Source organism: Pinus tabuliformis, chromosome 1_1 (genome assembly GCF_031772625.1).
Source record: "Pinus tabuliformis cultivar Carrire ecotype Pingquan chromosome 1_1, CPIR1, whole genome shotgun sequence".
NCBI classification, from domain to species: Eukaryota; Viridiplantae; Streptophyta; class Pinopsida; order Pinales; family Pinaceae; genus Pinus; species Pinus tabuliformis.
In genome coordinates, this window is record NC_142297.1 from 552,164,772 (window position 1) to 552,177,304 (window position 12,533).

Genomic DNA, 12,533 nt, shown 5'->3' on the forward strand with positions numbered 1-12,533 from the left:
TCTTTTCATTCAATTTACTATACCCAAAATCCTTTACTATAGTCGAAAATCATTAAAATCATAAAAATCATAAAGCACACTATCGAATTAGTGAGTTATAAAAACAATTCCACTAATCCATTAAGTTTCATTCCGTTTACCATGGTCAAAATCCAATAAAATTGGAGAGAATTGATTTGGGAAGTACTCAACACAAACAAACAATGATCAAACTTAATTGAATATGAAATGTAGAAATAATATATTTAATTTTTTTAAAGTTATTTCATTATAAAAAGTTCACATAAATATATTTCCTTTTAATTAAAATTAAAATAAGCTCTTCAAATTTGATCACTGTTGAGTAAAAATATGATGTAGGAGCTTTGGAAGAAGCGAAATAAACGCTTGCGCTTGTCAGAGCTGATATTCTCCATTACAAGAGATTACAGTTGTCCGAAGTTGCCATGGTGCATTTGACTTGGCTGTCACTGTGAGCAAGGACCTCTTAATTACTTCATACTGAACACATAATTATTCGAAACCCATCCATTCCAATCACAAAGTCATTGGAGCTAAGTTGGCGGTGTCAGATCTTGTTGTGTAACGCTCATTGAACAACCCTGTCAAATCATATATGTAAGCAGGGCCGAGGATATCACTCTGAGTTTGAATGGCTTACAATTACTTGACAGATGACCGACTAAAATTGAAAAATTACGTGGCACGTTGGTACAGTGTCAGTATTTTGCATAACTTTTTTTTTAAAAAACTCTGCCATGCCACACCATTGCAAGCTTTATTTACTATGGTATCTAGATATAAATGTGTGGGGGCAATATAGGTATACTCACTATTAAATTGAAACAAGTGCATTATTTAGTTCTGATTATATATTGCCTCAGTGCATTTATAGCGTATATATTTACCTCAGTACATTTATGGCTGGATAACATAGTAAATAAAACTTTACTAAATGTATCATGTGAATACGGCCCAAAGTATGATTCGAGATGCAGATGGCTGACTAAAATTAGGTAAAAGCTGTGTGACTCCTTAAAGGACAAACAAATAATCTACTCTTCACATTAAAGAATGTTGAGTTGGTTCAGACTTATGATGCTGTAGTTTAAATTCGATACAAGCGTCCTTGAAATTTCAAGGGTGGTCTTATCAAGCCCCGCCTGTGCCTGATCACTATTCGCATTTATTCACATCTCTGGCCGTTCGCTCTGGAAGCTTTATTCCTGTATTGAATTTTCACATTTACTTTTTTGGGAATTTATCCAGTGTAATAACAGTCATTCTGGGATCTATTTCTGGGACCAATGAAATTCTGGGACCAGTGAAAAAGATAATGATTTAGAAGTTTAAGAACCCCTGGAGATTTTGATGTAACAGAAAACCTAACAATATGTGAGGGCCAAATTTCCCCATATCAGAAAACCTAACAATATGTGAGGGCCAAAAACCTAACAATACGTGAGGGCCAAATTTCCCCACTTCAGACCACACCACAGCCACTATACTTAATTTTTACTTCTTACTATTTAAGTACCATTTTTATTTTTACGTTTACCTGTCAAGTACGTTTTAACCACAAAAAAGATATTCGAGGCCTGGCGGTTATATATTTCTATCACATTCTCACCATCAATGGCATTCAAAAGTCTCAGTTCTCTTTGCAGATTACATGTATACGATTCATATGAACTGTTGAGTTGTTCATCTGAGAGTTGCAGCCTGCACTACCTTGGCATAAAGCACGAGATCACATCACACCAAATGAAGCAAACGGAAAGAACAGTTTGCGTGACGGGAGCAGGGGGATTCATTGCCTCTTGGCTTGTCAAGATGCTCCTCAAGAGAGGCTACACTGTGAGAGGAGCAGTTCGCACCAATCCAAATGGTATGTACGCTTACCACATGCATAATCAGTTTAATTATTTGTTTATTACTTCATTCGGGCTAGGGTTTCTCACGGTATTTGACATGTACAGATGATGGATCGAAGTATGAGCATCTTAGAGCGTTGGAAGGAGCAAAAGAGAGGCTTGAGCTTGTGAGAGCTGATATTCTCGATTACAAGAGCTTAGTCGCAGTTATCCGAGGCTGCCATGGTGTATTTCACGTGGCTACTGCTATGAACAATAACCCCGTAATTAATTCATCGCCATATAATTATTCTATAACCTCTGATCTATCTAATTCCATATATTTAGTTGGAGGACATCAATTTAATTGTAGCTTAAAATGGCGGCAAACAACTGCATTAATAGCTGTAATTACTCATCTGGCCGTTTGGTCATTGTTAACCAATGTTCGAGTCCACTGATTTAATTATGCAGGAAGAGGTAATAGAGCCAGCGGTGAAAGGAACGAAGAATGTGATGGAGGCTTGCGCAGAAATGGCGGTGAAGCGCGTAGTCGTTACGTCTTCTATCGGTGCTGTTTACCTGGACCCTCACAGAAACCCATTCGCCATAGTCGATGAGGATTGCTGGAGCAATTTGGACTACTGCATACAGACCAATGTATTTATTACTTTCTCTGGATTAATACACTGCTTTCAATATATTTAGACATATCAAGTTGGATCGTGTGGATTTGGGCTAACTCTATTACTTGGTTTTGTTCATTAAATGCAGAACTGGTATTGCTATGCAAAAACCTTGGCAGAGAAATTGGCATGGGAGCTTGCCATGAAATTGAATTTAGAGCTGGTAGTGGTGAATCCTGGGGTAGTTTTAGGTCCGAAATTGCAGTCCACCATGGACGCTGGCACTGCTCATATTATGAAATATTTGACAGGTGGGCAATGCTTTCTATACTAGTTTAGCCGATTACTGATTTGATAGTAGAATTGACGGATCTATGACTATGATTGGATCGATGGCCAGGGTCAGCGAAGACATATGCGAACTTAACACAGGTATATGTGGATGTGAGGGACGTTGCAGAGGCTCACATTTTAGTGTATGAAACGCCTTCGGCCAAAGGCCACAGATATGTGTGTGGAGAATGCAACATCCACCGTGGAGACCTGGTCGGCATGTTGGCCAAACTATGCCCACGCTCGCCCCTCCCTACCGAGTACACACCACAGCAATCTTACATAATATATTTTAATATATTTATGTTCAAATTAAATATACATATCTGGAAACATGTTTATAACGAATCAAACAAAATAAATAGTGTAATCCTGTGCACCATCATGCATGCAGGTGTTCAGACCAGATAAATCCAAGGAAGCAGCCATTCCTGTTTTCCAATCAGAAGCTAAAGGATTTAAATTTCTCGTTTACACCTCTAATCAAGACTTTAGCTGACACCGTTGAAAGCTTACACAAAGATGGGTTACTTCAACGTCATCTCTCAGGATGGGATAGCATGGATGACAACCCCTCGCTGTTTTCTAGGATCTGATAAAATAAAGAGAATGATATTAGTCAACTCAATCATGTAATTGTTAATACATATCCACTTTCTCTATATTGCTGCCTGCACTTAGGTGCTCAGTAGGATGATTTGAATTATTACTTCTTTGTCACGGTAGTTTTTAATGTTTCAACGCAACCTGCATCGTGCTATTAAGCTCATGGTTAATGGAGATATCAATTCAGGAATTGAGATAGTATTTTTTAAGTTTGATTATGTTAATACCCTGCCATAATGTTGAAGATTTGTATGCCCAATATCTTTTTATTTTTGATTACATATTTATGTTAATATCTTGCCATTGCCATTTGTTGAAGGCCTTATCTATTAATCCACCTCAAGCATATTGAAAATTTACGATCTATGTCCATTTATGAAAATCATATTGAAAATTTATGATTTATACCGGTTAAAATGTAAATGCATCTGACACGGATTTCTAGAATTTATGGAAATTTTTGCATCTATAGAGATTTGATTTCTAAAACGGAAAGATTTGCACCTATAGGGATTTGCTTCCTATGTTCATGATACATCCATTGTTACATGGATCTAAATTGGTTCTAGTTGAGGGCAATAATGTCACATTTTTATATTATCAATTATTATGTATATGATTGAGATTAATTTCAAAATTCACATTATGTTGTCAATATCACATTTTTAGATTATCAATTATTATGTATATGTTTGAGATTAACTTAAAAATTCACATTATGTTTTTTTTTCTTGGCACTACCATATCAACCTTGAATGGTTTGTATATTTGGAAGCTTTGAATGGTTTATGTGTTTATGTGTCTTGATTTGGATGGTAATGTTTGTGAATGTTGGAGGAGGATCCATACTACAGGTTTGACATTGCAGGTCTACTTCATTTAATTTTAGGTATCACAACTTCTCACAACTAATTAATTATAGTGTGCCTCTAAGTATTACTAAACATATCTTGAAGAGTAGTTTTAATAATTTGTTGCTTCAATATTACTCTTGAAATAATTTTTTTCTTTTCTATCTTTTGAGTAATTTATTTCCCCGAGAATATTTCGATTTGTTTTGAATGCTTATAAATATATATTTTCCTACTATAAATATTTTGAATACAATGTTGTATGCAATTTTCTATTAGTAATTTTGAATATATGTAATTATCTATTAGTAATTAGTTGGTTATGAAGAAGGGAGACGTTCTTGTCAAGGATTTGAGGAATATTTTGATTTGTTTTGAATGTTTATAAATATATCTTTTGCTCTTATTTATAAATATTTTGAATACATTGTTGTATGCAATTTTCTATTAGTAATTTTGAATATATGTATTATCTATTAGTAATTAGTTGGTTATGAAGAAGGGAGACTATCTTGTCAAGGATTTGAGGAATATTTTGATTTGTTTTGAATGTTTATAAATATATCTTTTCTTCTTATTTATAAATATCTTGAATACATTGTTGTATGCAATTTTCTATTAGTAATTTTGAATATATGTAATTATCTATTAGTAATTAGTTGGTTATGAAGAAGGGAGACGATCATAATTTGCAAGTTGCACGAGGATTGATTCTACACATTTATTTCATTTAGTTATAGGTATCACAACTTTTGATAACTAATTAATTTTTAATAGTGTCCTTCTAGGTATTATTAAATATATCTTAAAAATATATATTTTAATAATCTACACTACATAGATTAATAGAATCTAATGCATCTAATGAAATCAATGCATCTAGGGAAAACAATCAAATGTGATTAGAAATCAACATCTACACTGATATCAATGCATCTAGTGCAAGCAATCAAATATAATAAGAAATCAACATCTACACTGTAATCAATGCATCTATTGCAAACAATCAAATAGGATTAGAAATAATCATCTATATGGAAATCAAGCATCTATTGCAAACAATCAAATAGGATTAGAAATAATCATTTATATGGAAATCAATGCATCTAGTGCAAGAAATATTCTTCTCACTCTCCCCACTCCATCTAATTTACAGCCTCAATATTAACAATATTTAGTCCATCTAATAAAATCAATCAAATAAGATTAGAGAGCAAAATCTACAATGAAATAAATGCATCTAATACAAGTAATCAAATAAGATTAGAAATCAACATCTACACTAAAATCAATGCATCTAGTGCAAGCAATAAATTATAATTAGAAATCAACATCTACACTGAAATCAATACATCTAGTGCAACTAATCAAATATGATTAGGAATCACCATCTACACTAAAATCAATGCATCTAGAGCAAACAATCAAATAGGATTATAAATCAACATCTACACTGAAATCAATGCATCTAGTACAAGCAATCAAATAGGATTAGAAATCATCTAGACTGAAATCAATGGGTCTAGGATATGAAATCTTTTTCCGTCTCTCCCCACTCCATCTATATCTATATCTTCATCCATATCTCCTTCTTTGTATCTCTATCTCACTTGCCCAAATACACACACACACTCTCTCTCTTCTTCCCTCTCTTCGCTTCCCATCTATATCTCTATCTCCCTCTGCCGCTCCTTTGTATCTTTATATCACCCCCAAAACATACACTCTTTCTTGATATCTATGTACCTCTCCCTCTCCCTCTCTCTTCCCCTCCTCTCCCTCTCTCCCTCTTCTATCTCTCTTCCTGAACTCCTCTCTCCCCGTCTCTATCTCCCTTATTAATTCCTCTCTCTTTCTCCCTGTCTTTCATCTTACCTCCCTCTCTCCCTCCAACTCCATCTCTCTCCTTTTCTCTTCCCCCTCCTCTCTCTCTCTCTTCGCCCTCCATCTCTATCACTATCTCCCTCCCTCTCTCCTTCTCTTCCCCCTTCCTTCCATATCTCCTTCTTTGTCTCTCTATACCCAAAACATACACAATCTCTCTCCATCTCTCCCTTATCACTCCCTCTCTCTCTCTCTCTCTCTCTCTCTCTCTCTCTCTCTCTCCACTTTTATCTCACTATGACTTTCTTCTTCACTCCATTCCTCTCTCTCTCCCCACTTTTCTCTCTTTATGTCCTTCTTCACTCCCTCTCTCCCCATCCAACTCTATCTCTATGTCCCTTCCTCTCTCCTCCTCTCTCTCAAGCCCTCCCTCTATTCCTTCCCTCTCACCCTTTCTCTCATACCTCCCCATCTCTCCCCATATCTCTTTGTATTTCTCAGCCCTCCAACCTTGTCATTATCTCCCTCTCTCTCCTCCTCTCTCTCCCCCTCCATCTTTATGTTTCCCTCTCTCACACCTCCCTCTCCCTTTCTTCATTTCTCCTCTCCCCTCTCCTTCATTTTATCTTCATCTCTCCCTTGTCACTCTCTCTATTTCTCCACCTCTATCACTCTATATCTTTATTCTTCCCTCCATAGATATCTAGAGTTAATATATATCATGATATATTAATATATATTATAATATAACAAATAGAATGTTATATTAAATTTAATATTATATTAATCCAAATTTATTAAATTCAATAATATTAAGATTATAATATATTAATATTAATATTAATATTTTAATATCAATATTAGATTTAGTGTTTTTTTTTTAATAAAATTTATAATAAAACTACATCAAACTAATATTTTCAAATACTACAAATTTGATGTGGAAATATTTATGTTTTTAAAGATTTTAATATATTATAATCATTTTACAAATATTAAAAAAAATTGTAGGGGGATTTTCGATTCTTTGTGTTGAATTATCTAATTCTTTGATTTAATAAATGATATTGGCTTTAGTAAAGAGTAAAAATGTTTAACATTTTACCTAATTTGGAATTTCAATGTGGTAAATTTTTTTGTTAAAGGTAAATTTATGATCAATTCAAAAGAATTATTAAAGGCATGAGAATTTATTATCTGTTCAAATTATATATAATAATACATAGTTATATTTTAATAATTCATCTTAGTCGATGAATAAGATTAAAAATTTATACATAATCTAAAAATTCAAGCTATATATAATTTAAGTTGATGTTTTGGCCGACATTAACTAAAATTATTTTTATTATTCCCTTATGATGTGACATACTTACACATCGGGGTCATCACGGTCATATTGGGTTGTAGAATGAGCGCCTCTCATTGCAATAAATTGAATCAAAAATACTTTTTTTGGGAAAGGGAAACCAAACAACACTTATATGTTTTAAATATATATAATTAGCACAACCATATTAGTAAATATGGTTGATATAATTTGTGGATTGACATTATTTTCATATGCCAATTGGTGTATAAATGGAGGAAAATGTCATGGATCACATTATATTAATCACATTTATTAATGTGGTTGTGTAAGTTGATGTTTGAGTGGATTCATTGGCCATGGTTGACCATGGTTGGAGAGGGTTATTGAGTTTGATCATGATTGACAAGGTTGACAAATGTTGAAAAAAGTTCACTAAAAGTTTACCATAGTCAACTATTAATATAACAATGTATCAAGTTACATCAATCTAACAATGTTATATTAATATTGACCATTAATAAATTGTTACATTAATATTGACCATAGTTAACTATTACAAATTATGGTTAACACACTAAAAGAAACTTTTAAAAAATTTTGTAAAACAAAGTAAATCTTTTATTTTAAACCATTACTTTTTTAATTATTTTAAATTAAACCTAAAATTATTTTAATTTTCTTAATATAAAATTTAAGACAAGAAGAGGTCTCTGGTGAAATTGAAGACAAAGGGAGAGGAATTCTCGACAAAATTTAACACAAAAGGAACTCTCTGCCGCACATAGCTAGCTCGGCCACTCTCTATTTCAGATACCTAGCTCGGCCGCAGGTAATTACTCTTGTGGCCGTTAGATATTGTTAACTAATGATATAGTCTACTGACTGGCTTACGTCCGTACGTGATGATGTAATTATATTCAGGAAGAGGTAATAGATCCACCGGTGAAAGGAACGAAGAATGTGATGGAGGCTTGCGCAGAAATGGATTTAAATTTCTCATTTACACGTATGAACAAGTGTTTAGCTGACATCGTCGAAATCTTACACAAAAAAGGGTTTCTTCAACGTCATCTTTCAGGGTGGGATGACATGGTTGGCAGCGACTCGCTGTTGCCTAGGATCTGATAAAGAGAATGGTACAAGTCAAGTCAATAATGTAATCGTCAATACACGTTAATTTTCTCTATATTGCTGCATGCACTTAGGTGATCAGTAGGATGTTTTGAATTATTACTTCTGCCAAAGTATTTTTTAATGTTCCAACGCAACCTGCATCGTGCTATTAAGCTCATGGTTAATGGAGATATTACTTCCGTGTCACAGTAGTTTTTAATGTTTCAACGCAACCTGCATCATGCTATTAAGCTCATCGTTAATGGAGATATCAATTCAGGAATTGAGATAGTATTCTTAAAGTTTGATTAAATATGTATGTTAATACCCTTCCATAATGTTGAATATTTCTATGCCCAATATCTATTTTTAAAGTTGTGTTTAAATAGGTATGTTAATACCCTGCCATAATGTTGAATATTAAAATGTCCAATATTATTTTTATTAGATATTTATGTTAATATCTTGCCATTGCCATTTATTGAAGGCCTAGTAATTTTTATTAATCCACCTCGTGCATATTGAAATTTTACGATCTATGTTAATTCAAATTAATCATATTGAAAATTTACGATCTATTTATATTTATAAATTGAATCAAAAAGCTTTTTTTTAAAGGAAACCTAAAAGAAACACTTAATAGGATTTTTTAATATATAGTTTTTATTAGAGAATATATGTATTTTTAAAATATATCTAATTAATATAGTTATATTAGTAAATATGTTTGATATAAGTTGTGGAGTGACATTATTTTCATATGTCAATTGGTGTATACAAGGTGGAAAATGTATATCAACCATATTTATTAATATGGTTGTTCTAGTTGATGGCTAATGTTTGTTGGGTGGATTAGTTGGTCATGGTTGACCATGGTTGGAGAGAGTTAATGAGTTTGATCATGGTTGACCGTGGTTGGAGAGAGTTAATGAGTTTGATCATGGTTGCCGAAGTTGACAAATGTTGAAAAGGGTTGATTGAGGGTTGACCATGGTGAGCCATTAATATAACAATATATTAATGTTACATCAATCTAATATTAATGTTGACCATTGATACATTGTTACATTAATATTGCCCATGGTTGACCATTATGAACCATGGTTAACACACTACTACAAGGAGAAGCCTTTTAAGACAAAATAAATCTTTTGCCTTAAAGAGTTAGTTTTTTATTTTAATTATTTTAAATTAAAACCTAAAATTATTTTAATTTCCTTAATATAAAATTTAAGTCAAGAGGAGGTCTTGACAAAATTTAACACAAAAGGAACTCTCCTCCATAGATAGCTAGCTCGACCACTTGTTCATTTACTACTCATTAATGGAAACATGTAGCACTCCACTCACCATTTTCCTGTTAATTCCCTGTTTTGAGATTTAACAATAAGTCTCATGGGCCTGCCTCTAGTTCAACCATTTCATAGAGAAGCAGGGTGAATCAAAACCATCGTAAGTAGACTTAATTTTTCTTCTTCAGGGGTGAGGTTTTTGCACCGTAGTGACTCAGACCACATATTGATTGCCAATGTAGTCAATGATATAATATAGTTATATTTCTTGTAAAATTTCATTGAAATAATGACAATTTGTGTAACATAATTTGTTTATTTTCATTTATTTAAATATAGGGGCAAAACATATTTTTAAAGCAGCAAATTGTGCAAGCTACAAAGACGATTAAGTAGATATCATTGATCCTAAGGTGAGAAAGAATTAAGAAAATGATTTCGAAGTCCATTATTTATATCTCCATAATAAGCACTAATGACATTGACTTTCACCTATGCAACGTTTGTGGTTTTCCTACATTCCTTACGCCATGGGAATTCAACCAATTTCTCATCAATGCCATAAACACACAATTTGAGGCCATTTATCCTAAAAATCTTTGTGTTTAGGGTTTAGGGTGTGTGGAATTCAATTCTTCTCCTAATCTAGGGTTTCTTGACAATACCAATAATAATCATTTCAGTCTTGTTGAGTTGAATAACAATTTGTGTGTATTTATGATTCATGTTGAATTGAATTATAATTTGGGTATATTTATGATTGTGCAACATATGTATAATGAAAATGCAAGAAATTTTATGTACGTGGGATTAGGGCCTCTTGGATGTGCACCACATTTCGTCTGGAAGTGTAACAACGCCAAATGGGAATGTGTTGAGGAAATAAATAACATGGTGATGGAGTATAATTTTTCTCTCAGGTACAATTTAGATTAGGTGGGAAACATACTTGCAATTGGTTCTTTATAAAATAAGAATGTAGATATGACTATTTTGCCTCACTTTGAACTATCAAAAATAGCTACCCCAAATTGTTTGCATGTAGTATGAATCTATTCTAGTCTATTGTGCAAATTGAAAACTTTATTTCCATTTCTACTTCGTGCTTTGGCAAGTAAAAGGCCTCCAACAACATATCACTTACAACAAGAAAGCTACTCCACATTGACTACATTGTCACTATATTCAACCATAATGCTTCCTTTTCCTTTCCACTTGCGACTATGTATGCAATCAATAGTTGTGTGGCTAAAGCATGTTGTTTTCATCTTAATAGAAAAACCAAATGCCTATTTATGAAACATGTTGATCATATGGATGCCTACAATAGCCCTTATGAAGTGACCCTTAAGCTTGTTTTCAAATTCAAGAGGCAAGCAAAGAACCACACAACTATTCTTTATCAGTTCTGCTGGTGAGAAAATTATTCTTCATCAAATATTTGAAATTAGAGACGAGTCCAATGCTTTTCTTGGGCACTAGACAACTATTCCTTGTCAGTTTTGCAAGAGGGAAAATTTTCCCTCATCAAATAGTTAAAATTAGAGACAAGTCTAATCCTTTTCTTGGGCACTAACCTCATAGACATGTATGGAAAATGCAGGGTATCAAATATTGCACATGATGTGTATGAAAGAGTGTAAGAGGTGTCACATCATGGAATGTCATGTTTTACAAGCATGCATTGAATGGTTCCCCCAATAAGGCCCTATATTTATTAAAAAATTACAGAGCATTTTATGAAGGCCCCTCACACCAATTATTCTTTTGGTGTTGTGTTTAAATTTTTGTAGCAATCAAATAACGATATGCAACCACATCCATCTCAAACAATGTTACCTTACCTCTATAACTTTATGTTCAAAGACAAGAGTTTCCTATCTCACATGTGCACTACACCCAAAAGCTCATAAAAGAGGATCTAAGCCTATGTGCAACATAAATTCCATGATCACTATCAAAGTATTTGAGAGAAGCTTCACTAATGCTAGCTAGAGCACTTGAGAAGATTGTAGATTATACATTAACAACTTGGAGATTCCCTCGATTTACTAATATTTTTGTAATAGTTACATCTAGATCAACCCTACAATATTGGAATCCAACCACAATGACGTGAATAGGAGATACACTTTAAAAAAAAAAAACAATTACTCCAAGGCTATAGAGGATTTTATTTTAGCCTTAAAAGACAAAACTCTCATGTGGGGCATGCTAAGGAGTCCTCTATCACAAGATGTGATCAACGTTGTTCCATTACACAAGTTTTACAAAGTAGTGCAAAATTACTAGTGCCTTGTGTTTTAATTTTTAATTTTGGTTGTATCAAAATTGACTCAATTTAGCAAGGGTTGAAGGAAAGAGGAGTCAATAATTTACAATTAAAGAAATTTTAAAATTTCAAGTGTTTCTACATTGCTTAATAATAGTTCAGATTACACAATAATTTCTTTTCTAAAAGAGAGAGCTCATTACATGCTTCTCTAGATGTATTCAAAGTCAAAGAGAAATTGGATCAACTTGTTTCTTAGTTAGATGATAATGCTTGCTGTAATTTTCTAGCACTACTACCTAAAGTGGGGTTCTAAGACATTTATTTAAGACAAAATTAGGATTTCGTCTTCAAATTATAATTTTTCCTTAACTATTTATTATATTTTTAATTATTTTAATTTTAAATTAAAATTTCTCAAGGGTGTGTCGATGTAAAACACTTGCATGCT

At 33.0% G+C, this 12,533-nt stretch overlaps 1 protein-coding gene across 1 annotated transcript; it reads left to right on the forward strand.

Annotated features, from left to right (window-relative positions):
* Positions 1–1,641: 1,641 nt before the first annotated feature.
* On the forward strand, positions 1,642–3,676 carry LOC149214330 (cinnamoyl-CoA reductase 1-like). The gene is made up of 6 exons (XM_089390878.1): positions 1,642–1,888; positions 1,980–2,137; positions 2,328–2,513; positions 2,628–2,790; positions 2,880–3,072; positions 3,207–3,676. Exons 1-6 carry the CDS (start codon positions 1,765–1,767, stop codon positions 3,406–3,408), a joined length of 1,026 nt encoding a protein of 341 aa, XP_089247004.1. The 5' UTR covers positions 1,642–1,764; the 3' UTR covers positions 3,409–3,676.
* The last annotated feature ends 8,857 nt before the right edge of the window (positions 3,677–12,533 follow it).